Source organism: Equus caballus, chromosome 5, assembly GCF_041296265.1.
Source record: "Equus caballus isolate H_3958 breed thoroughbred chromosome 5, TB-T2T, whole genome shotgun sequence".
Classification (NCBI taxonomy): Eukaryota; Metazoa; Chordata; class Mammalia; order Perissodactyla; family Equidae; genus Equus; species Equus caballus.
Window position 1 is genome coordinate 12335905 of NC_091688.1, and position 25276 is coordinate 12361180.

Here is a 25276-nt window from a genome sequence, read left to right on the forward strand (position 1 = left end):
CTGTATAGTACAGTGGATCAGATGATAGGCTCTATAGATAATTTCAATGCTATTTAAATTGTTCTAGAGCATACAAAGAAAGAAGACAAAAATTATTTTTATGAAGTAAATGTAAAATTGATACCAAATCCTGACAAAGACTACATACACACAAAAAGAAAATCTAAGACTAACCTCACTTGGGAATACTGATGTAAAATATCCTTAATAAAATATCAGCAAACAGAATCCATCAGCATATTAAAGGAATAATTCATCATTTACCAAGTGAGGGTTGTTTAAGGAATGCAAAGATGGCTCAATATTGGAAAATCTACTTATAATTCATCCTTTTAATAAATCTAAGGAGAAAAATCATATGATTATCTGTACAGACACTGAAAAAATATTTTTAATTTTTTAAAAAATCATTCTTGATAAGGAAAAAAACACTCAATTCTTTCTTAACATGATAATTTTTACCTATCTCAACCCAAAAGCCATTATCATGATTGGCAGACAGGAGTGTTGTTACCATTCAAGTCAGGAAAAGAAAAGAATTCACATTATCACATTCTTATCTGACACTGTACTGGAGTTACTACTAGTTTAATTACACAAGAAAGTAAAATTAAAGATATAAAAACTTGAGGAAAGGATATAAAATGACTAGTATTTGCATATGATATGTCTGTATAACTAAAATATCCAAGAGAACCAACTGAACCACAGCTACAGCTAGAGAACTCAAGAAGGTGGTGGGGGTTGAAAACTAACACACAAACCTCAGCAGCTTTCATATATACAAACTGTAATCATTTAGAATACATATTAAAGAAAATACTCTTCCTACAAAAGCACAAATAGATAAAATACCAGGAAGTAAATCTAACAAGAAGCATGCAAGAACTAAACAACGGGGAAAAAAGCAAACCTTTAAAACTCTACTAAAGGGCAGACTAGGAGATTTGAACAAATATAAACACGTCAAGTTCTCAAACAGAAAAATTCAGCATCATAAGGATTCACTTCTTCCTTAGTTAACTTAAACTTTTAACAAGATTTCAAATAAAAAGGCCTCTAGTTTTTGTTATTCTTTTTTTTTTTCTTAAACTAGAAAAGCTTCGTTGAAAGTTATATGAAAAAAATTAAGAGAGCAAGAGAGAATGGTTAGGAGAACTCTGAAAAAGAATAGTAGCAAAGGGTGACTAGTCCTCTCTGGTATTGTAACATGCTACAGAGCTTCAATAGTTAAAACAATACGGAATGACACACGGGTAGACAAATACAGTGACAGAACAGAAGTTCAGCTAGACCTAAATGTACTAAGGAATTTAGTATATGATAAAGGTAACATCTCAAGTCAGAGGGGAAATCACAAACTATTTAATAAATGGCACTGAGACATCTAAGTAGCCATCAGAAGAGCTAATGTTGGTGCTTCACACAGGACATCTGGAGAAGGTTTTATTTCATAGTATATACCAGAATGAGTTCGAAATATATCAAATATTTAGATGCAAAAAATGAAACCATTTGAGTATGAGAAGAAAAATTGGTGAATGCTTTTATAATCTTAAAGTGAGAAAGAACTTCTCAACTATGACTTAAGATGTAGAAGCTAAAAATAAATACTTAATAACTTAAGTTATGCAAAATTCAAAAGCTTCTGGGAAACCAAGCAGCCAACCAACCAATCAACTACACAAAAACATAGGCAAAATCAAAGGACACATGACAATCTGGGAAAAAACTTATTTGTAACTCACATTACAGTCAAAGGGATAATCTCCTTAGTATTTAAAGTGCTGCTAAAAATACCAAATGAAATAACACTGAGATATCACTTTATACTTAGTGGATTGACAAATAAAACACTGGATAATGGCAAGTGTTGGTGGGAGATGGGAATATACAAACCCTCAAACACTACTGATGAGAGTGCAGACTAATATGGCCATTTGAGCACAATTTGACAGTATTTAGTATAAGTCAAATTAAGCATACATAATCTTTATGAACCAGCAATTCTACTCCTGCTTATATATCCCAGAGAAATTTTCACAACAGTCCTTGAGGAAATATGGACAAAGATGATAACTGCAGCATTACTTATAGTGATGGGGCGCTGAAGGGAACCCGGGTGTCCATCACTGAGAGGACTGGTAAAATGTGGGGGATGCCCATCATGTAGTACTCTGCAGCAGTCAGAATCAATGGACTAGACCTGTGCTGTCCAATAAACCTTTCTGCAACGATGGAAATGTTCTATATATGCGCTGTTTAATATGGTAGCCACTAGCCACATGCACTTACTTAAATGTAAATTAATTAAAATTTTTTAAAAATAAAAATTCAGTTCTTCAGTTGCACTAGCTACCTTTCAAGTGCTGAAGAGCCACACGCAGCCAGGGACTACCATGTTGGATAAGGCAGCTATAGAACAGTGGCATTATTGCAGAAAGTTCGTTTGGACAGTGTTGGGCTAAATTCACACCTAGTAACATGAGTGGATCTTAAAAATCTAGTGTTGACTAAAAGAGTAAGAATCAGAACATTATAATATCATCGCTATTTAGTTAAATTTAAAAATACATGAACACCAAACTACTCACATTTTGCAAGAACACATACCCCCAAAAACACAAATATTAGGAAAATTAGAATGTTTGCCTACGGAAAGGGTAGGTGGGAATTGGGAGTAGCAACAAAGAGAAACAAACAGTTAAATAAATGAACCATTGGAAGGAGGAAGGCTTTTGTAGACCTATGATAAAATGTAAATTGAGGAGTATGAGTAACTCAAAAATCTGCATTGAGATTACAAAAGCAAAACAAAACAACAAAAAAAGGAAACACGCGAAAACCTGTATGCTAGTATTTACAGCACTTTTATTCATAACAGCTAAAAACTGGAAGCAATCAAAATTTTTTCCAACAGGTGAATGGATAAACAAACTGCAGTATATCCACACGATGGAATATTATTCAGCAACAAAAACAAATGAGCTATCAAGCTATGAAAAAAAAAACACATGGATGAATCTTAAACAACACTAAGTGAAAGAGGCAAGTCTGAAAAGGCTACATACTGTAGGATTCCAACTATATATCATTCTGGAAAAGGCAAAGCAATAGCGACAGTGAAAGATCAGTGGCTACCAGAGTGTGGGGGTAAGGAGGGGAGGGGTGAATAGGTGAGGGGGCGGGGATTCGTAGGGCAGCAAAACTATTCCGCATGATACTATAACTGTGGATATATGACACCATACATTTGTGAAAACCCATAGAACTTTAGAACACAAAGAGCCAACCTTAACGTGTGTAAATTAAAAGAAAAGAAATCATCTAGGAGGTTGGGTGATCCCAGGATGGAATGCAGAATGTACAAAACACTCATTATATCAAAAATACATGAAGCAACCTCACCGGAGGGGTGGGGGAAAAGGTGTTGACCCAAGTAACTTTGGCAACGCGTGGAGTCCGTAAGACTAAAGACAGAAGAAGCTGTACATAACAATTGCACTCTGATAAAGTTTTCCCTTATGAGGGTATGGGTAAACAATTCTGGTACTGCTATACACACACAGTGAAACTGAACAATTAAGTAAATGGATAGAAGATACTGGGAGCCAGGTTTCTCATTGGTGGAGAGGGATTTCAAGGGGAGGAAGCTAGAATGATCCATGGATTAGATAACGATAATTAGATAGTGACAATTAGATAATGGATCAGAGCTGGAGACATCAGTATGAATTCATGCTTAGCTTAAGATACAGTTGGTTAAACAGAGAAATATTCATAGATATGTGTACATATGAGTTGGCATACACACATATATTTCCTTGCTCTGTCAGCTGAGAGGTCCTAGAAGCAACAACACCCCAGTATAAATAAGTACATCTAGTACCCAGATCTTGGTTTCTAATACCATTCTCCAATGAAAAGAATCTGGGCTCCTAGGAGAAAGAGCTGATTCTAGGATGAGGACAGGCAATACATAATATGAGCCTGGAGCCACTTGTAGTGACAGAAAGTAATAAAGTACTCAAAAAACAAAAACCCAAATTGACAGTGGTCTGTCACAGAGACACGGGAGCCATCTGAAAGAGCATCCATTAGCCAAAGCTGGAACAATATGAGCAATAAAATCAATAAAGTAGTATTGGATAATAACCCTAAGTATAAAATAAATATTCATGAGTCCATATAATATAAATAAATGATTAAATAAATAAATAAATGGTATAAGAGATGATTCTGTCATGCAGAATACTTCAAAATAATTTACATGGATGCTCAGCCTTCAGAAAGGTGGACCATAACACCCCATTCCTTTGACATGGGCTATGCTTAGTGACTTTCTTCAAAGAGTACATTATAAATACGGGGAAAAAGAGTAACTTTACAGTGGAGAAACCTGACAAATTCTACTTCAGCCAGGTCATCAAGGTCAACATCAAGTCATAATGATAGAATGTACCCTTGACATGATGTGATGAAAATGACACTTTATCTCTATGACTTGCTGCCTCCAACGCACAGTCCCAATCTGAGGATGAGACAAACATCAGACAAATCCCAGCTGAGGGACATTCTACAAAATACCTGACCAGTACTCCTCTAAGCTGTCAAGGTCATCAGAAACAAGCCTGAGAAACTGACACAGCCACGAGGAGCCTAAGGAGATGTGATGACTAAGAGTAACGTGGGATCTTGGAACAGAAAAAGGATATTAGGTAAATAACAAGGAAATCTGAATAAAGTATGAACTTTAGTTAACAGGACCGGATCAATATTGGTTCTTTAATTGTAAGAAAGGTATCATACTCACACAAGATGTTAATAACAGGGGAAACTAAGTGTGGAGTATATAACTCTGTAATTATATTCATAATTTTTCTGTAAATCTAAACTGTCATTAAAAATTAAGGTTTCTCTTTTTAAAAAAAGAGAAAGAAAAATTATGTACCGCCAGAAACTTTGAAGCCCTCTTCTTTCCCTCCTCTTTCACATTATCTTTTCTTTCCACCAGAAATAACACTCATTCTTTATTTTGTGTTTTTTGCTTCCTTGCTTTTAATAAAAACTTTTACCACATCCGTACAGATCCTTAAAGAATATGTTATTTTAAATTTTACATAAATGAAATTGTACTGTAAGTATGTTTCAGCTAGTTTATTTTCACTTAAGGTTACATTTTGAGATCTATCCATGTTGGTATATGTAGCTGCAACTCCCTTATTTTCATGGACAGATAACATTCCATCGGATGACTGTAACACCTTGTATACGTCTAGCCTCCTGTTAACGGACATTGAGTTGCTTCCAGGTTTTGCTATGACCGACAATGCTGCTACAAATATTCCTGTGTATATACGTAAGAATTCCTGTGTATTGAATACTCAGAAGTGGAATTGATAGGTCGTAAGTCATGCACGTTTTCAACTTTACTACACAATACCAAATTGCTTTACGAAAGTCGTAAATTTAGATTACCATCAGCAACATTTTAATATTTCCAAATTTTGTTTGGAAACCTAGGGATCAATAGAGGCACTTTGTTTTTTCTCAAAGTTTTAAACTGTATGTGATGAAAAAGTAAAATAATAACTATTTCATATTTGTAATAAAAAATGGAGATAGATGCCAAATTGTGGGACATGAGAAATTACTATAGGCCTTAACTTGTCCTAGGAGATTAACTTGCTCAAAATAGAGCTTTTTCTGCCATCTGTGTGCATATATTTGAACTTGGTGTAAAAGTGAAGAAATAAAGACTTGGCATCTCCCTGCTGAGAAGGTGCCAAGTTCTGTTCTCGTAAACTGGCCTTAATCTGAGAAACTACTAGCCTTTTAGGTTTAATTACATTCCTTAAAAAAAAAAAAAAGAAAGGAAAGAAAAAATATATATAAGCTCTATAAAACGAGACCTCAATCTTTCCTCCAAAGATGAATAAAGAAATTAAGCTTGTATTTTATTTTTCCTTCAAAACTCCAATGACTTGAATTCAAGCCAGATCAGGATAACTAGAAGAGCATTTGAAGTGTTGCAAAATTCATCATTCTTGCATTCAAAATTTCTTTGATATAAAAATCTACATTTCTTTAGAGAAACAGTAAATAACAACCCTCAAAATACTATTAAATTAGTGCATTCTGCTAGTATGAGTTATGTAAGTGCTGCAGACCCTACCTGAAGTCTGCTACCACCCACCCTCCCATGGCTTGGGTGCGGCTCCCACTCTATAAGGATTTATTCACTGTTAGCCTAGGCAGCTCACTGTAGCACAGAGAAAAAGGAAGGAAAAGAAACAAATTTTAAAATTTCTTCTCAAAGCGGGAGACGGAAAGATGTGTGAAAAAAGTTAGGGATGCTTCCTATTAGGCAAACGCTCACCGGTATGTAGAAAATTATATCCAATATAACCTTTGGTGCCAATCAAAAAGCTCAGGAACTGCTACTCAAGCAGCTCCACTGGGTTCTAAGCATGGATTCTAAGTACAAGGCCACCTAATACAAAGGTCAGTGGCCTAGGACAAGGAGCTGAGACCACAGCACCTTCTGGATGGCTCCATTTGACAGTGGAGCATTCTCTCTGGGATTCTCAGTTTGCATTTCTTGGGGCCCTTCTTAGAAGAGCACTGGACATGTGATCTTCAACTCCATGATCCTATCTTATTCATCTTGACTGTGGGTGCCATGACACACCATGGAACATGGTACCCAAACCTGGAAACTATGAATGAAATAAGAATTCCCCAATTCTGCTTAGGTAAGTAGGCCTACTTAGGTAAATATTTCTTGATGAAGTTCACCCTCTTCTGAATTAAGGCTTTGTGAGAAACCACTCAATGGGCAAGAATATTCAAAAGGCATTTACATTGAAACCATAAAGGACTCATCCACGCAAACTAGATGAGTGAGCTTTCCCTATTCTAAACATTGCCAGGGCTCCTTTTATCCAATTGTGAAAAAGAACAGATTTTGAAAAATTTTAAGGCATATAAAATAGTAACTAAGAGAAAGGTTTATTGACTTGAGTTTGAGTGATGGGTCCATCAATTATTAGGCATGTGAAGGTAAGTTATTTAACCTCTCCAATCCTGACTTTTCTCCACCGTTGAAAGAAGTGGAAAGCCAGGAGTTGACACCAGATCTGTCTTCAAAGCCTGTCCTTTTAGCCAGCACACTGGACTGCTCCAAACACTTTAACCAGCACCTTGCCCGTGGGAGCTCATTACATCTCCGGAGGCTGAGGGATTTATCTTCAGGAGCACTTCCTTCAATCAAAAGCCACGACAGCTAAAGCTAAACTCCCAGGCCCAAGAGAAACAGCTTTCTTCACTAAGTTTTCCGCAGACACAAGCTCAGCAGTTGGGTCTGAAACAGAGGCGCACCCCCTTCAAACAGTAATGAGACTGATCAACACGTTCTCTTCACAGCCCAGAAAACCACACTTCGGTGTGGAAGCCACACTTAAGGTGAACCAGTTGTCTCAAAACCAAAAACGCCCCCAAAGCAGGAATGTCTACTGTTTTGAAAATTGAAATTTTAGTTGAGATATGAAATTTTAATTGACTAATTTGGCAAACCTTTTATATTCTCCTGAGAGGGTAATTAGGCCTATGTGTCTAAATACCTTAAAGTAGAAATTACAGTTATCTTGCGATACTGTAGAGAGTTTTACAACACTTCTGAAAGCAAGGGCTTAGATTACCAGGCTTAGAGTTGCCAGAGAAGCAGCATGAAGAGGGTCAGCCATAGTACCATCAGTACTGGCAGCAAGTATGGCCATCTAGAGACGGCATGCCTTGACTAAAAACAATCAAATTCAAAACATTTTAAAACTATGTGTAGCCAAACAAAAACACAACAGAAAGTCGCATATAGCCCTCGCACCACAATTTGTAATCCTGACCTCAGAGAACAGGAGATGCTGTCTCCCCCAGTGCCTCTTGGGATTATCCCACAAGCAGAATCGACCCCATTGATGGCTAAGCCAGCCTCTTGGGGTCAGGCCTCACTGTGCTCTACGTTGGCAGCCCTCTCCTGCCTGACTTTTAAGTGGATAGCCATGCCCCATTCTATGGGCCCAGGTGCCATCCTCACTACTCTCCTACCACAAGGCTGACCTCTGTATGGTGCCATACACATGCGTCGTTCCCACATTCACTCCCACCACCATCCTTTGCTCATCCTTATTTCCATGACCTCAAATGGCTTCACCGTTTCCTAGGCGAAGCCAAATCTAATCTATCTTTAATTTTGTTCATTTGCGTTTTGTTTTTTTAATCCACACAAAGAGCACAGAAGTGGGATGGACTAAGACTGCCTTGGAAGGGTAGGGAAGGCTTCATAGAGCGGTAACGTGTGCAGGGGTTATAAAGAAGGGATGACTGCCAAGTGGAGAAGGGGGAAGAGCATTCTAGGAAGAGAGAACAGCATGTGCAAAGTCTTGAAAGAGTCCTGAACGGCCACGGCAGGTTGCAGGGAGAAGAGGCTGGAGAAGTTGGCTGCAGTCAGAGAGAAGATCCTTGTTTGCCTGCTTGAAGTGATAGGACTTGGCCTTGGAGACAAAAGGAAGCCAAAGGATCTGATTTTGGTCAAGGCCCTATACAAGCCCATGTCTTCCATGGAGTCTGCCCTTACCAGGCAAGCATCTCCTTCCTCAGCACCCCTATACCCCTTAACATCCACCCCCTACAATCAGGTGTTACTACATATAGCTCTGACAGGTATCTCAGTCTGCGTTTCCATGGACTAGAGAGCACCTGAGGGCAGCAGCCTTTTCTTTCCTTTAACGTCTGTATCCTAATAGTGCCTAAGAGTGCCAGGCACATGAATGCTCAATAAAGTCCCAGGACTGAGTGATTCAGATTCCTCCAGGGGATGGATTAAGCAAACTTGGCTTCAGAGATAAAAGTAGGGAAAGCTCTAAACCAAAGTCACTACAGCCCTTACTATTGGCCATGAGAGACAGGATCCAGGGCCACAAAAGTTAACTTCAAAAACACCTACACTTCAGTCTACCCTCCATGAACCTGGACTACCCTCCCTTTCTGCCCAGCTCTGCTCCACCACTCAAGCTGAGATTCACTCCTCCTCCCCCTGGGAATACCAGGCCAGAATGGATAGGTACCAGCACATCTCTGGTTCTGACCATATCCTACGGGCTGGGACTGCAGGGGACAATCAATGCATTTAACAAATGCATCTGGCCTTGAAGTGAGAGTCTGTTCCTGTGTGTAAATGACGAGTTGCAGGAGGTTACCATAGCAACTCCAGCAGGGTGCTGCAGTGGGCAGCTTTGCACAGAGGTGCAGAAAACCCATTCTTTAACATCTGGGCTTTTGCTGTGTACATTGGATCCTAGTAGGCACATCATGGCTTTAGGCCTTGGCTTTGGGATTCTGCAAAAAAGGGAGTGGAATTTTGAATGCCTGCTCATCCAATCTTCCTTTTTTCATGTACCACATATATCCCTCTTCATGCACAGTAAACACTGCATGTAGGGCCCAAAACAGGCTCTTTGGGCTAGGAATTGGGAAGTAATTCCCTATTCTTATTCTTATGTACTATGATGAACAGATTGTACTTGCACATCAGCATGACTTCAACATGAAATTTACATCCACTGAATAACTCAGCAATTGTACATTTTAATGAGCAGCATACCCACAATGTCCCCATTCCCAGCCAACCCCCAGTTTTTATTATGTTATTGGTGTTTTTTAATGCAAAAATAAATAAACCCATCAAGAGTGTAGGTTGGGCTTAATGGGGTTGACTAAGCTGCACTCCAGGAACTATAAACCAATTTTTCAAAGGACCAAGCAATTTGTGAAATTGCTTTTGTACAGGGGTTGGAGAGTGGGGCTTTACTCACCCACTTCATAAGGTTTTCAGTGTGACAATATCTCTTGTAAAGAAAGAGCAAGAGGGAGACGTTAGGTGGTATTCCACTTGGGGCTCTAGCCTACCCATGGTTGTCAGGAAGCCATGTTCCTGCACAGTAGGCTCTAGCTGGGAGGGCGTTCAGTAGATGGAACAGCCTCCTGGGCATTTTCATTTTTTTTCTTGGCTCCAGAGACTTACTTGTGGTTATCTTTGAATTCTATCCTGGGGAAAATAAGAATGATTGACAGCACCACTATAGAAATGGATCGTACGGTGGGCATGCACAGCAGGGTGAGAGACACAGCTGCACATGGAGAAGTGGGGGCAATTCTGGTTAACGAAGTCACATGAACCTGTGGGGCTTTGCAAGATGCTGGAGCAGGACCACAATATCTTTGGCAGAGAAAAAGAGGGGTGGATTAGAAGTGATGTAGACTTCCCGTTATCTGAAGGAGTTTTGTGACCTAAGGAAATCAAAATAGGGGTATTGAGACAGAGAGAGAAAGATGTAAACAAGCAAGCAAAGGGAAGAAGGAAGAGCCTCTTGCCCAGGGAAGTCAGCCTGTGTGCAGGAATGTCTATGCCGACCTAAGGCAGCCTTGGGAACAAAGAAGACACCACCACTAACAGGCTACAGTTGGATGATTTCTTTATCCAAGGAATTGTGATATGACACGGAGATGTGGAGATGGCTGAATGAGAAGATTGTGACACGTGGGCATGGAGGGAGGACTTGCCAGGATGGACACCAGGGGTATAGGAAACTTGAGTGTTCTGAAGGAAGGCCAGAGAGAGTGTCAGTAACCTGGTGACAGATAAAGAGATCTCACTGAGCGAAGACTAGAGATTCAGCAAGAGCGATCTGGCCTGCACATGCCTGGCAAGGTGACAGGGGACACCTGTTTCTAACTCCCCCAGGAAATGCTCTGGGTGATGGGTGTCCAGTGGATGTGAAGCAAAGAACGGAGCATGTGGCCAGGGAGTGGGGAGAAGGGCTTATGGGAGTTGAGCTGGTACCAGACAAGAAGTGCTCTGCCAGAGTGCTCCCAAATGAAATCTGGGAGGTCAAGTCTGGGAAAGGTTTCAGAGAGACGCCTGCAACCTGTTCCTTTGGGGCAGGGCGGCTGAGGGGAGGTCGAGGGCCCAGCATCCAGGTGGGATTTCGGGAGAAGTCAAGCGCAATGAGGCACCAGCCTGCAAGTGGGTGTGGAGAACGGTCTGCGAGCGGGGCGGATCCAGGGAGGCAGCGGTGGGGGAGGGGAGGTCGCCGGCGAGTAGGTGTGCACTGCGAGCCGGAGTGGGGGGTGGGGGCGCCAGGCCAGCGCCTCCGGCCGCCTCGACCTCCCCTGGGACTCACCCAGCACGAAGTAGGGCAGCTCCGTGTTCTCCAGGTCGTCCACCACGACCATTTCTCCCGGGAAGTCGTTGCGCACCGAGAAGAGGAGCTTGGGCTCAGAGGCCGAGGGGCTGTGCATGATGCTCAGGTCGTTCTCGCGCAGGAAGGGCAGCGCCGACACCGTGATGCTTTTGAGCTTGCACTCCAGCTCCTTGGATGAATCCACATCGCCGGCGGCCGTGGCCAGCACCGCCGCCGGCCCCCAGCAGCAGGCGAGCAGGGTGCAGAGCCCGGCTAAAGCCATCTTGAGCCCGGGCCGCCTTCCTCCCAGCGCCGCGAAGGTGGGGGAGGAAGCGAGAGGGGAGGGAGCGAGCGAGCGAGCGAGCGCGGGAGGCGGGGGAGATTGGGGAGGGGATGTGGAGCGGGAGAGCCCTGGTCCCCGGAACGAGATGCCGCTGGCAGTGTGCTGGGCTTAAGCGCTGATGCCAGGAGAGCCCGCGTTCTTTGTTTCTCGGAGCTGCTTCTCTGGGGAGGGGAAGAGGGAGGAAAGAGGAGAAAAGGGAAGGAAGGACGTCGGAAGAAGGAGGAAGCGAGCTGAGGATTCTAGGGAATCAGGTCAGCCCCCAGCAGGCAGCCGGTGCTGCCGCCTTTCTCCTCCTTTGCATCCCCCAGGATAAGCACGCTCTTGGCGATTAACTACCTGCACAGCATTCTTTAAAAAGCTGTCTTTGCAATGCAAAATCTTCCCTCTCGCATCATCATCCAGATGGTTTGGGAAGGGCACACACCTTAAAAGGCGCTTCCTCAGAGCAGGTGGGGGCGGGGTGGGGGGGAATCTTTCTCTAGATGCAAATCCACTCCCAGTTATTTATTTTGTGGATGTACGGGGTCCCATTCTTGTCTTTTTTTACGCACTAGTTGGATTTGTATATTGGATAAGCGAGTGCTGGAATACAGGCACGTGTGTATTTTTACTCAGAACTAACTTTGCAGAAATGTTTAAAGGAAATATTTGGTGTATAGATGTAGATAGATCAAGAGGTAGATGTGAACAACAGAGAACAAGGCCAGTGTACTGCATGCAGTTAAGCAGGAGATCAGAACTTTTATTTGCAACTTCTCTCTGCCTCTTTGTTTTGTTTCTGTTACAAATGTTATCTTTGGTAACCAATATAAAGGTGATTAGGGGAATGCTATAATTGATAGGAAAAGTAGAGCTAGCTCAAAGAAATGTTGAGCCTTTAATTTTAGAGAATCCAATAAACAGAACAGAGCTGGAAGAAAATGTGAGAAATACTGAAGTTTCTAAGTACCCTTAACAAATGGAAAAGGAATAAAAGAATATCCTTGGGGATGGGCCAAGTCAATCCTAGCCCAGTAAAGAGTAGAACAGGGTAGATAAGAACAAAAATCCACACAAGTTTTGCTCCCATTAGTGCTGGACAGAGTTGCCTTGGCAAAATGATGGTAGTATGCAATAAACACACAGTGGTAGGAAAGTGACGTTTGTTCCTGCTGGAATCTGATGTTTAATGGAACTTTCTCTCAAGCGATAACCAATAACATTTATAAAGTTTGCCTCTCCAACATCATTTGTTCAATGCTGATTTAAATACGAGATGCTGCAAGACAGCGTGATAGGTAGTTCCCACTCTCCAGGAATTTAATGCACCTCCCTTTTCAAAGAGGATCCCCATTTTAGAAACAATTTCATGCTCATTCTACCTGGTGTGAATTTATTGGTGTATGTGAATGCATGTCCTTTAAAAGAAAAAAGCTTTTGCCACATATTTCACAAGGTTAATCTAGTTGATGGATAATAGAGAAAATGAGCCATATTTAAGGTCATGTTTAAGGGGTGAAAGATCTACTTACCACAAAAAGGAACAGAAATACTTTATTACAAGTTGAGTCTTTTGAATCTGACGTATCTGATAACTAACCCAGAGGTATATTACCATGTAGCTTTGCAAACTACTGCAAAAAAGATTTATCAGCCAATGACCTTTCTAAAACTCATCTTCATCTTCATTGCTCCCCTAGGAGGTACTGAGGGAGAGAAAGACTCCATGAATCCTTTTTTCCTACTCTCCCTAGCATAAAAAGCAGTATTAAACTCAGCTATGCAAAGATTACCTTTGAAAAATTAGAGTGGATGCCATGAAAACACACTTAGTCCTAGAATGTGAGAAATGGCGTGAAACTACCAGATCGTCTGTTAGTTCAATTGCTCATTTAACAGATGATGACATTGAGGCCAATTAAATAGTGAGATGACTTATCCAAGATCAATCTGCTAAGAAGGGGTGTAGCTAAGACCACAAACAATATTTCTGCACCCAGTGCTCTTTCCACTGCACAGTTATGGTACATCTAGGTGCACACGTGATAATCATTGAAGTTCATGGATGATGGTAATTCATTCAGTTAACATTTGCATACCTCCTAAGCATGGACAGATTCTAGAGGAAAAATACTCCTTGAGTAGCATATAATCTACTCTTATTTTGAAATCTTTCTAATTTTCTGAAGTGTCTTGAGTCATTTTAGAAAACTAACATGAACCCTTGGGATTGACTTTCTGATAGTCAATATCTTGTACTCTTTGCCTATCTATCGTCATCTTTACATGCTTTCTTATTCACATTTACAAGAAACAGAGTGCATGACTTAAATGGCCATTTAAAATGTAGAGTTGGAAATAGTTGGAAGTTGGTGCCTTGAGCTTTATAGACCTTTTTCTCTTTGGAAGGGTCAAGCAAGAGAACTATACAAATAAAAAGAGCTGGTATTTTGCCAGGGCACTGGATTCCAGTAAACACGGATACAATATCACATGGCCTCCTCTTAGGGAATTAAATACCTAGAGGTGTGGGAGAGGTTGAAGTTCATGGAAACCAGACCATCTGTACTGTGTGATGTTTTACATTTAAATGAGACTGGGAGAAATTTATATGCCTCTCAATCATTACCTTTGGGTACAGGCAACATGATGTAGTGAAACAACAGACTTGGATTCAAGTCTCAGCTCCATAATTTGCTTATTTGGAGGTGAGCCTGGACCATTCTGATCTTCAGTGTGTCTATCAATAAAATAGGGTCAGTGATCTCTGCCCATCCCACAGGCCACAGATCATATAAGTTCAAGTACTTATATTCACTAAGGCACTACAAAATAGCAGGTGCTGTTATCGCCAATGCTGACTGTTTCTCTTGAGGTCCAACTTCCTGGATTCAAATACACGTGGCCTCTTTCCTTGACTCTTATAATAGCTTTCAAATGCTTTCTCTGCTATTAACCTACTCTTTACTCAATTACCAGGTTGATCTTCATGAAATCTTGCTTTCATCATGCCTTTCTAAAGTTTTCCTTTTCCTACAGGATAAAGTTCAAACATGGTTTGAAAATTTAAAAACTCTTCCAATCTCAAACTGATTATTCTGTCAGATTTATTGCTTACTACACTATCCCTGCCCGCTTCACCCACATCACACATACACATCGCAATCAAATTAAAGCCCATTTTCCCTCTTCCCATGCCATTCTGCCCCCCTGGAATGCACCATTCTGTGTTCTCCAGATCCTCCCATCTCCACAGACCAATCTCCAGCCTCCTCAATGCAGTGAGACCTCCCATCACTTCCTTTCCTCCTAGCTTCTCTCACAGAGCACGTATACACACACACACACACACACCCCCCTTAGGAGGCCAAGAGCCATTTCCTAATACAATGTCTTGCATTCCGTATTCTTACTTATGAAAGAGAAACAATGATACTTACTTTTTAGAGTAGTTATGAGGAGGAAACGAGATTGTGCATGTAAAGGATCTGACACATTTTAGGCATTTAGTTGGTGCTCAGTAGTGATAACCTTTGACATTATCCCCTTCTTCAGTTATTTCAGAAAGAAAGTAGGCTTCAGAATCTTCTTCATGAGATTTTCTCCCATGTAGTAGCCAAAAGCAAATTAAGTGATTTATACTATTTGCTGCATACGAAGGATGCATGATTGCATGTGTCCACCAAAAGAAGTTGACAAGAACGTTCATAGCAGGTTTTTATTCATAATAGACAAAAAAAATGGAAACAGCTCAAATATGCATCAACAGGAGAATAGATGAATGTCATATAGTCATGCAATGGAATACTACACGGCATTGAAAAATAAGCATGCAACTACCTGGACGAATCTCACAGACATAATGATAAGTGAAAGAAAGCAGACACAAAAGAGTGTATACTCAGATTCTATATTTATGAAATTCAAGAACAAGTAACATTAATCTTTGATGATGGAAGTCAGAGTAGTTGTTATCTATGGAGGGTGGGGGTTTTGACAGAGAAGGGCAGGGCGTGCTTCCTGGGGCCCTAGAAATGATGTGGGTAGTGATTGCATGGACACATATATAGGCAGGAATTCATCAAACTGTACACTTGTGGACTTTTTAATGTTATACCTCATTAAATTTTTTTTACATGGCTTGGGCCTCCCTAAGAGAAGAAAGCAGTCAAGCTTTTCTTTTTGCAAGTTGTTTTCTTCTCTCCCAACTCTACCCCCTTTCCTTCTCCTTTAGAGATCTTGGAAATTTTAACTTTCTGTCCACTGAGATTAATAGCCGTTTGTTCAACTACTCTATTCTCCTATTTTACAAGAGTCTCAACATCCAGTGTCTTGTCACCTGGGACAAGTTGAGGGGGCCTCTGTCTTAAGAAGCTCAGGAGTCAATAACTCAGCAGTTGGCCAGCAACAGTTGTAGGCTTTCACTGGTTCACTTGGATATTTTATCCAACAGGAGAGCTGGGGACCTTCTGGGACCACGGCTCTCTGACATGTTTTGTAGCTCAGCAAACAGATACCTACAGTATGGAGAAGGTCAAACTTTTTCCTCATTCATTCAGAACATCTGGTTCCCTGATGCTTTTTAGTTTTTATTACTTTGGCACTCAATAAACCTCTGCATTCTTTTATTCTTTTTTCTAGTTTTTTACAAAATAATCTTTGATGTTGCCCTCCATTCAAGGAAACTAAATTGAAGCGCTTCTCTCCCTTTCTGACTATGTATTCTCCTCTCCATATTCCCCCATAACACGACTTAGAACGAGCCCCCCAAATTCCTTTGCCAGCTCCAACCCCCAGCTCTTCTGTTGAATTGGACTTTTCTTCAACAATTACCCTCCCATGCTCTCGCCAAATTTCGTGTAGTATGCTAGTTAGCTGGACATAATTCAGTTTTGCATCCTCATTAGGACATCAAGAATGTATTTCACACTCTTTGATTCAAAGTTAATACTTTCTTTCCTTACCCTTTCCTCTCTCTCTGTCTCTCTCTCAGTTCACAGGCTCAGCAAGAACACCTGCTTCACAGAAACAAGGCAGGTCCTGTTCTGATTTCTCTAGTCTTCCTTTAAAAATCAAATGGAGAGCCATCGTCCCTCTTCCTCACACACAGAAGTGAAAGGGGACACACAGAAGGAAAACATCACAAGCAAAACAATTCCCTTTTTTGGAAGCAGGATATTTTTCCCCCTTAATTTCTCCCCAGAAATCTGAAGTTCTCCTCTTTGTCTTCACAATCCTGGTTTGGGGACGGAATATTTCTTGATTTAGCTGTTCAGAGTCTCTAAATCTGTTCCTCTCTCTGCGCTTCTTACTGAGTTCCTGCTATCTTTTGCCTCTCTGCTGTATCTCTGATGTGTGCGTCTCTATGTGTGTGTGTGTGTGTGTACACTGTGAGATAAGTATTTCTCACTTGGGGACTCATTTTTAATTAAGTAATGCAGGACCAAGAGGCTAAAATGCACAAAACAACTGAATGAAACTTTAAATTAGAAGGAAAATGGCTCAAATGGGTCCCTATCTTTGGGAGTTCTGGTTAAGCAAGCAAACAAAATGGTCTGGGACAAATGATTATTGCAACTCAGGAAGATTAGAAGAAATGTAATTAGCTCCCAAGCTTCTTCCTGTTCCTCAGCCTTCTTACAGTCTCCAACTCCCCAGCCGTGAATTTATCCAAGGCTTCCTTATCCACACCAAAAAGTCCCTGCTGCAAAGCTGGGAGGGTTAACCAAGCTGGTACCCCAGCCTGCCAGCTAACCAAAGGATACAGCGGAGAGGCTCCGAACCCGCCCCCTGCCACGCCGCCCAGCCAATGGGCGCCTGCGGGGAGTGTGGCGCTGTGCCCCATTGGCTGCCAACCTACGTGCATAAGAAAGAAAGAGAGAGGCAGGCAGGGCAGCATTGTTATCTTAAGACACTCATCTGGTGTCTGAGTCTGCAGGTGACACTGCTTAGGTACGGAGCGCAGAGTCGGAGCAGAGACGCGCTGGGCTGCAGCCCTGGGATGGAATCGGCTCGCCTCGGAAGCTGCCGGCGGCTGCTGGAGCGGCGCCTAGGCTGAGCTCGGAGGATCCCATTAGGACTTGCCGGGGGATGTGCACCTGCCGTGCGGGGCGAGCGCAGGGGCAGGTCTGCAGGCAGCCGAGTGAGCGGTGAAGCCGAGGAACTGTCTTTGCTCATGTGCAAGGCAGAGATTTCGGGAGAGAGAGAGAGGCCGGGTGAGTCTCTTTAGAGTTGGAAGGAAGGCAAGATCTCGGGTTTCTCTTCGGTGGAGGGACAGGGGACTCCCGCGGTTGGGTTCTGCACTTTGCTTCCCTCTCCTACCGCGTGCGCCCCGGCCCAGCGCCGAAGCCCCGCTTCAGACATGCTGTGGGTGCCGGGGCCCCTCGCTGCTCAGCGGGAAGGCAGCAGGCAAGTGGTCTAGAGGCGGCGGCGGCGGCGGCGGCAAAGCGGGGAGCAACAAAATTTGAAAAGAGACATCCGCTGCCTCTCACACGCTGAGGGGGAGGCATTCGCGTTTCCCCAAATGAGAAAGAGCCACAAGAAACCATGAAGTAAAAACTTTGGAGAGCTGCCACTGGAAGATGTTGCACAAAAACCTGGAATCCTTTAGGAGTCTCCTCCCAGTCGGTGGAGGTTTGGGGAGCAGCTGATACAGCAAGGAGGGCTCTTGCAAGGCTTCAAGGTAACAGTGCAGGGTTTTGGTGATTTTTCTCTATCCTCCTTTCGTAGTCCTTTGGTGTGCCCCCGGGGAAGGAGATTATTTTGCCCTCCTACAACCCTTTGCTCTGGTGCCTGGCGGTTTGCAGGCGAGGGGAATGATCCCACCTCTTAGTTTCTGTCTTGTGGAGCTGAGCAGTGGACTCTGGGTTTGGTAGAGATCGCCTTGTTATTGCCTCCCGGTGTTACATGGCTGTCACTCGGCGTGGGCACTCTGCCTGACCTATATTGCTTTTGCCTGGTTTAAGTCCTCAAAGTTAGCGCAACTCCCATTAGCTTCAGAAAATCCAATCGGGCTGCATAATTGCAGAAGATGAGGAGGGCTTTTGCCTGCCGAGCCAGTGCTGGACTGAGCTGTACGTGGTTCACTGTGTTTGGGAAGACCGCAAAGAGCTGAGGTCTTGATACATGATACGTCTATATTCACATGTTCATAGAGCTACGTTCACACGTTTGTAGAGCTCTGTGGCATATCTGTAGAGGCCTGTCTCTTTCTGCCATGCACAGGCAGCCACGAAAAAAAATTCTGAAGAGTGAACCCTGTAGGCTGCAAATAGTCTCCCCAGGGTGGTGGCAGAAACCCCATTGATTGAGTTGAGCCCAGCAGCGCACTGGAGACACAGGGGAGAACATCGCTGTGCTGGAAGAAGGCGTGTGCTGGGCTTACCTAGCGATCTCTCTCCCTGCTTCTGTGATCATCTGGGTACACAGTCTAAGGTTGCCTATGGTGTGTGTGTGTGTGTGTGTGTGTGCCTGTGCTCACAGCTGTATGCAGGAAGCAGGCTGCCGACAGAAGAACCATGCATGTGCAGCTCTCTGCCCAGGCCCCTGATGCCTGGAGTGTTCCTTCTAGCAGGAGCATGAACTTGGGAGCTGCTGTTCCAGCCCAGAGGAGTTTTCTCTTCACCAAGCAGTGCTTCTGCCTGGTACATATTTATCCAGGGTATATAGACCTAAGCCTAATATTAACTAATAATCAAGCTAATGCACTGTAACGTGATTGAACAGACCCCTCTGTAAAGAACTGTGTGTGTGCTCTTTCTAGCCCTGGGAGCTGGGTGCCCTGAGCAGGAACAAATGTTTTGTTAAAGGGATAGCAATTATAACAAGCCATGCTTATAGCTGGGTAATCTGGGTCTTATCCAGCAGGGACAAGAATATGTCAGCATAGACCAATCAGGAGGATGAAAGGTATATTGTAAGTCAAGTATTCTGCCTCTGTCCTTCTCCAGACATGTGCATGTTGAAGGAATGCTCTCTGGCCACGCTCTCTAGAATACATGCCATGCCAGTATACCAAGTTAATACCAAGCAGCTAAAGTATTTTACAAAATCCCCTGGGGGGCAGTCTGATGACATCAGGCAACAGCAAAGTGATGCTGGAGTTTGTGTGTTTTCCCTCTTGACTTCACGCAGTTGTGTGTGTGTCATTTGTTTAAGGCAGGACCCTCTGGAGTTTGCTTTCACGCAGAATAAGTTGCTTTGCAGCACTGGGGGCATGACCAAGCAATGCTGTCACAAGATCCTGAAATGGTATCAATAGCATAGCTGCTGCCTACTCTGGAGAAAGATGCATGCTTTGCTTCTTTGAGGAGGGATATGATTTGAGTAGGTGCAGCGCATGGATACTGTGAAATGTTTGAGGGAAAGGAAGTAAATGTCAGACCATGGTCTTTCCTGCTAGAGGGCAGCTGGCTTCCAAGGGTTTGAGAGCTGGGCTACAGCCATGGAGAAGACAGAAGCATCTTTGACTCTTGCTTCTCCCTCCTCACCAAAAATGGGGCTGGCTTTGTCTCCCAGAATGGAGTGATGTGTGCTGCAGTGTGGACACAAGAAAGGAGGAGAGAGAGAAGGGCTAGGGAGGGAAGAAGGTTCCTGCTCTGCTAGCCCTGGGCCAGTCTCAAGGATGAGGAGCATCTTCTTCTTTTTGGCCCTTAAGTTCATCCTCTGGGTGTTCCTTTCTGGCCTCCTAACAGGTTGTTTACTGAGCAAGGCCAGAGGGCAAAGAACACCCCTGCGTCATCAACTCCTTCTGATCCCCTTTCCCAAGGCACAGGCCAGCCACTGGAGAGCATTGCATGAAAAGGATCCCCTCTGAGACGGCGCTCCAAAATCCCTCCCCAGCTCACAAACAAGAGGTAATCTGGAGGGACTGGAGACATCCGCGTGGACACGTTCTGCTGACTGGAATCCTTAGTGTTGAGGTTTCCTGGTTAGGGTTTTGTTTTCCCCACTGTGCGGCATATTTTTGGCGATTCAACTCTTTCTCTTAAATAATAAGACCTTGTATATGTTGTATAATGGCATCCTTTTCCAAAGGGCTGAGAGCATTTTAGGGAGCTCGTCTAATTAATCCTCACACGGCTTATTGTGTCATGTACCTTTGATCACCCTAAGAAGTAGAGCTAGAGTGATTCTAGCCTCCGTCTTGGGAAAGGGAGGGCAGAGACCCTCGGAACCATGAACTGCTTTACTCTGGGGCACACGGCAAATAAGGGAACCTGTGGAGTGGGGTCTGTGTCTCCTCACTCCTAAAGCAACCCCAGCCTCCACCGACTTCCCCTAAGGACTGGTTTAATCTTAGGAACTGTGACTTGATTCAGTTGTTCTGTACTATTCAGGAATGGGAGGTGGCAGGGATGTAGGGCTCTTCCTCGGGTGCTGACCTAAGGGCTGTGAGGGACAAAAGTCTTATAAAACCTTGCTCTTGCCCTCAATGATCTTACAGTCTAGTTAGGAAAACAGACTTACCTCTGGGAAAAAGGTAAATGACAGTATACATGCTAAACAGCAGTTCAATACAGGAGCTTCACAGGCTGACCTAATTAATCTACGATTGATTTCTACTGATAATGAGAGCCATCAGTGTTCCAAGCAGGGGGAACTCGAGTGGGGCCACAGGGGATGGGGTGGGGTTTGTTTGGAGAGGGAGGAATGGGAAAGGACTCCAGCTGACAGAGATGTTCCCTGCAGCACAGTTGAGAAGGCTGGAAACTTCAAGGCTTTCATGTCTCCTTGGGGTTTACCCAGGACCACTTCTCCACCTGGATCCGGGAAGTACCGGACACCTGGGTTCAATATTTGAAGCCTATATTGGCCTAGAGGCAGACTGGCCTCAGGCCAGTCAGAGGGCTCTGAAACATTGGGCGTCTCATTGGCTATTGCAAGTTACCTAGCCTTCCACCCACCCTCAAGTCTCATCCATATATTATGAGGAAAACAGTGACCAAGGTCGGGGAGCTTATCAAAAGCATATCAAAAAATTTGGGTAAAGAAACTGAGGGGGAAAGGAGGCAGATTTCAAGAGAACATGAGAAAATCTTCGCATACTTTTTAGAATCAGAATCTCCTAAGAGAGAGTCTTGATTTTCCTCCAGTCTCTGTTTCCCCACCCAGCTGTCCCTATTGGGGTTTACTTGAAGCCGGCAAAATGCCAAAGCCCTCAGGCATTTAGCACTGAGCAGGAGATTTTCAATCTTAAGATTCTTGAGCAGGCCCATGTACATAACCTCCTGTCTCCCCTCCTCTTTCCCTTTTAATAAAACATATGCTGTAGCAGGCACAAAGGAGGAGACCACAAAAGCAGGAGAGGTGGGGTGTGGCATTGCCTGCAGCTGTACCACGGGGTACTGTGATTGCTCAGCTGAGCAGCAGAGGGGAGAGGCAGTCTGCCAGCCTGGGCAGTGCCAAGCAAGGGCCAAAGGCTGCAGACCACCAGGAGATGGCTGTGACCGGTCAGCCATACCCATTTGCTCCAACAGTGAGCCTTGTCTCCTTGAGAAAAGATGGCGGCAAAGCACAGGTCCTGTGGGAGAACTGGTGGCACAACCAGACTATGCATTGTTCTTCACTTGGTTAGAGAGAGCTAGTCACCCTGCGTGATTGCGTGGGTAGTCCCATTCCAACATGGAGGAAGTTCCTATTGGGCACGGAGAGTGGAATGACTTGACTAAAGTCACAGCATACTTGCTGTCAGGTCAAGAGGAAAATCCCTAATAACGCAGTCTGTTTGATTGCTTACTCCCAGGAGTTCACTCTGGGGCCAAGTCCTGAGGGATGTGTGCTTTCTCCTGAAAATCCTCCCCTGGGCCTTGTCACCTTTGTTTCCTGTGTTAAATGACCACGTAGCAGGATGTGGGACCAATGCCTCTTCTCTTGACTTTTCACAAGTATCCACTGCCATGTTTGGGGGCTGAGGTGGAGGTCCAGGCACATGGGGGTGTCTTTAGTGATTGTGGGTTGAAGCCTCTTCTATTTGGGAGTGCAGAGATAGGCAGCTCAGTTATGCTTCAGTCTGGGAGCTGCAGGGGACGGGTCTCATCTGAACAATTAGGATCTGCATCTTCATCTCTGTTGAAATTGTCACCCTTCCATGCAGATGGAAGCGAAGTTGAGTAACATGATTACAGCATGGAATCTTCAACAGCCAATTCCATCCTTCCCTTTACTGAAGCTCACATGAAATGCAAATATATTTGGAATGCTGGACTGAGCAAAGGAAGTGGGCAATCTGATCTTCTCAGGACTGAGCTCTAACCTGCACTGTACTACCAATACACTAGCTACCAGCTACACGTGGCTCTTGAGCACTTGAGATGTGTGCTGTAAGGGTAAAACACACACTGAGTTTTGAAGACAGTTTAATAAAAAAGAGTGTAAAATAGCTCATCAATAATTTTTTAATATTGATTACATGCTAAAAGGATAATATTCTGGATATATTGGGTTAAATAAAATATGCTAAGATTAGTTTCACTCATTTCTTTTTACTTTTTAATGTGGCTATTAGAAAAGTTAAAATTATATACGTGGCTCACATTGTGTTTCTTTTGGACAGTGCTGGTCTTAGGCCCTGCAGAGTAGTGACACATAATGTAGAGAAAGGGCAGGGGCATGAGACAGGAGGAGTCAGAGATATAAAAAGAGAGAGAACATGGAGAGAGGGATGACGAGCAGCCAGAGAGCCTCTGGGCGTGTATTGCTGAAATCTGAAGTCTAGGAGAGTACAAATAGCTTGCATTGGCTTATATTTGAGGGGGACCTTATCAACTCTGACTCAGCCCACCCAAAGCGTTTGCAGAGCATTGCAGCTCTCAGTTCACATGCAAACAATTGGCAGGTGGGAGGCATTGTAATTTTATCCTAATATTTTCGTATTTCTGCCTGACGGTAGAAATAGCCAAGTAAAGTATCTTTAGGGTCTCACTCCAAAGTGTGAAGATAGAACGGTTGGGATCAGCTGGGTATGTTTGATTTTCAACTCCCCTTCTTCCTTCTCATCTCCTCCACATTATCATCTTTCCTTATGAGAGTTTTCATTCAAACCAGACAGGTTGATAGTGTGGTAGGGAGAAAGAAAAGTCACTACTATGTGTTAAAGATTCTCTTGTGGACCTATCAGTAAGAGGAATGGGGAGAAGACATCACTATTGAATTTTATTTAATAATTATAGATTTGAACATTATAATTCACTCATTATTATTATCTTATTAATAATTATTACTCATTGCAATAAGGTTTGGCCAGAACTCAAATTCCTCATATTTGCTCAGCATTTACAAAATGTTTTACAAGCTTTCTCTCATCTGATTCTCGCAACACCCCTATGGCGTGGTGATTACCTCCATTCACAGGTTTCCGTGCTCTGCCCCCAAACTACCTTTATTACTTTGTTTTCTAATCCCTCTCTTTCCAGGCACTTCATTCAGTCTTGCTCAGTCGAACTGGTCTACTTACTGTTCTTCAACTTAGCTATGTAAAGTGGGGATCATTACTGCTGTAAGCCTCAATTTCATCATCCATAACACAAAAAATAATAAGGCCTCATCTCTCAAATGGTGTTCTAAAAGTTAAATGAGACAAAATATACAAGGTGCCAAACACAGTTCCAGGCATATCTTAGATGATCACCAAATATCAACCGCCTTTCCTACCAAAAGCTTCCCTTCGAAAGGGCCAAGATGAAAATGTCCTAAGGTGAGCTCAATATGCACCAATTTCACACATAAAATGATTCCCCTCCAAATTCCCTGCTTTGGTTAGTGGCACAACCAAATCCCAAGAGGCATAATTTAATGTCTATCTGAAATTTATATAACGTTATAAAGCAATGTTACCTCAATAAAATAATGAATGAATGAATTTTTTTAAAAAGAAATAGGGGTTGTCCTGGGCCCCACTTCCTCTCACCAGCCCCCCACTCCAGTCAACCCGCGAGACCTGACCAGGTCTACCTCCTCGTGAGCTCTAAGCCATCCTCTCCTCCTGCCACTCTCTCTGTCAGGCTCTCATCCCTTCTCACCTGCCCTGGCCCGATACCCGGCCTCCCTGTTTGCTCTCTTGAAGGCTCAGAGTCCAGTCTCCTCCTTGCAGCTAGGGTGATCTTTCAAAAAGGTGAATTTGGTTATGATTCTCCCCTTGTGGTCATTCTCCAATGACTCCTCACTACCGTCAGAATAAAATCCAAATCTCTTAGCACAACAGACAGGAGATCCTCCACAATCTGGTTGCACAGCCTCTCTCCACTTGCCCCCTCCCCCTGAAACAATGGGCAGCTCCCTCAGTACTCCCGGGCTGGCAGCTGTGCTGTGTGGGTTTCCTCCAGGACCTTCCCCTGCCCCGTTCTCTGTTTCCTTGGGGGGTGGCTGAGCTTCAAGACTCTGTAAGGATTGTTTCTTCTGGGAAGACTTCCCCGAGACTCTGGGAAAGCCATAGTTGCCTCCTCCTCTACACTCCTACACGTCTCACTCAAACTCTGTTTTTGTGCTTCCCCACCACCCTGTGGTAGTTTGTTATATGGCTCCTGCACTCAGAGGCAGGGGTGGGGATGCGGATCTAAAACAGATTCTCAGGAAATACTCATTCAGTATGTTGTTATGAACACACGAGCAACAGATAAAAGCCCTGCCATCAAGTTGCCTACATTGTAGAGGGAAGATAGGATGATAACCATCATAATTATTATCATTGACATTGCTGATTATCACTAACACTTTAATA

At 43.3% G+C, this 25276-nt stretch overlaps 2 protein-coding genes across 10 annotated transcripts in view; one reads left to right on the plus strand and one right to left on the minus strand.

The window, feature by feature from the left end:
- Positions 1-11545, minus strand: part of ASTN1 (astrotactin 1) — a 291298-nt gene extending 279753 nt beyond the window's left edge. For 5 of the 6 annotated variants that reach the window (XM_070267742.1, XM_070267740.1, XM_070267741.1 and 2 more), the window contains exon 1: positions 11238-11520. In XM_070267742.1, the coding sequence (XP_070123843.1) occupies positions 11238-11520 (283 nt within the window). Of the gene's footprint in view, positions 1-11237 lie in introns of all 6 variants that reach the window. The other variant, XM_001498262.7, reaches the window with a different exon arrangement.
- Positions 11163-25276, plus strand: part of BRINP2 (BMP/retinoic acid inducible neural specific 2) — a 109670-nt gene continuing 95556 nt past the window's right edge. The window contains exon 1 of one of the 4 annotated variants that reach the window (XM_070267743.1): positions 11163-11557. The gene's annotated coding sequence lies outside the window, so the exon portion shown is untranslated. Of the gene's footprint in view, positions 11558-11622; positions 11832-15470; positions 18242-25276 lie in introns of those variants that run through there. The other 3 variants (XM_070267744.1, XM_001498292.6, XM_023640603.2) reach the window with 3 other exon arrangements.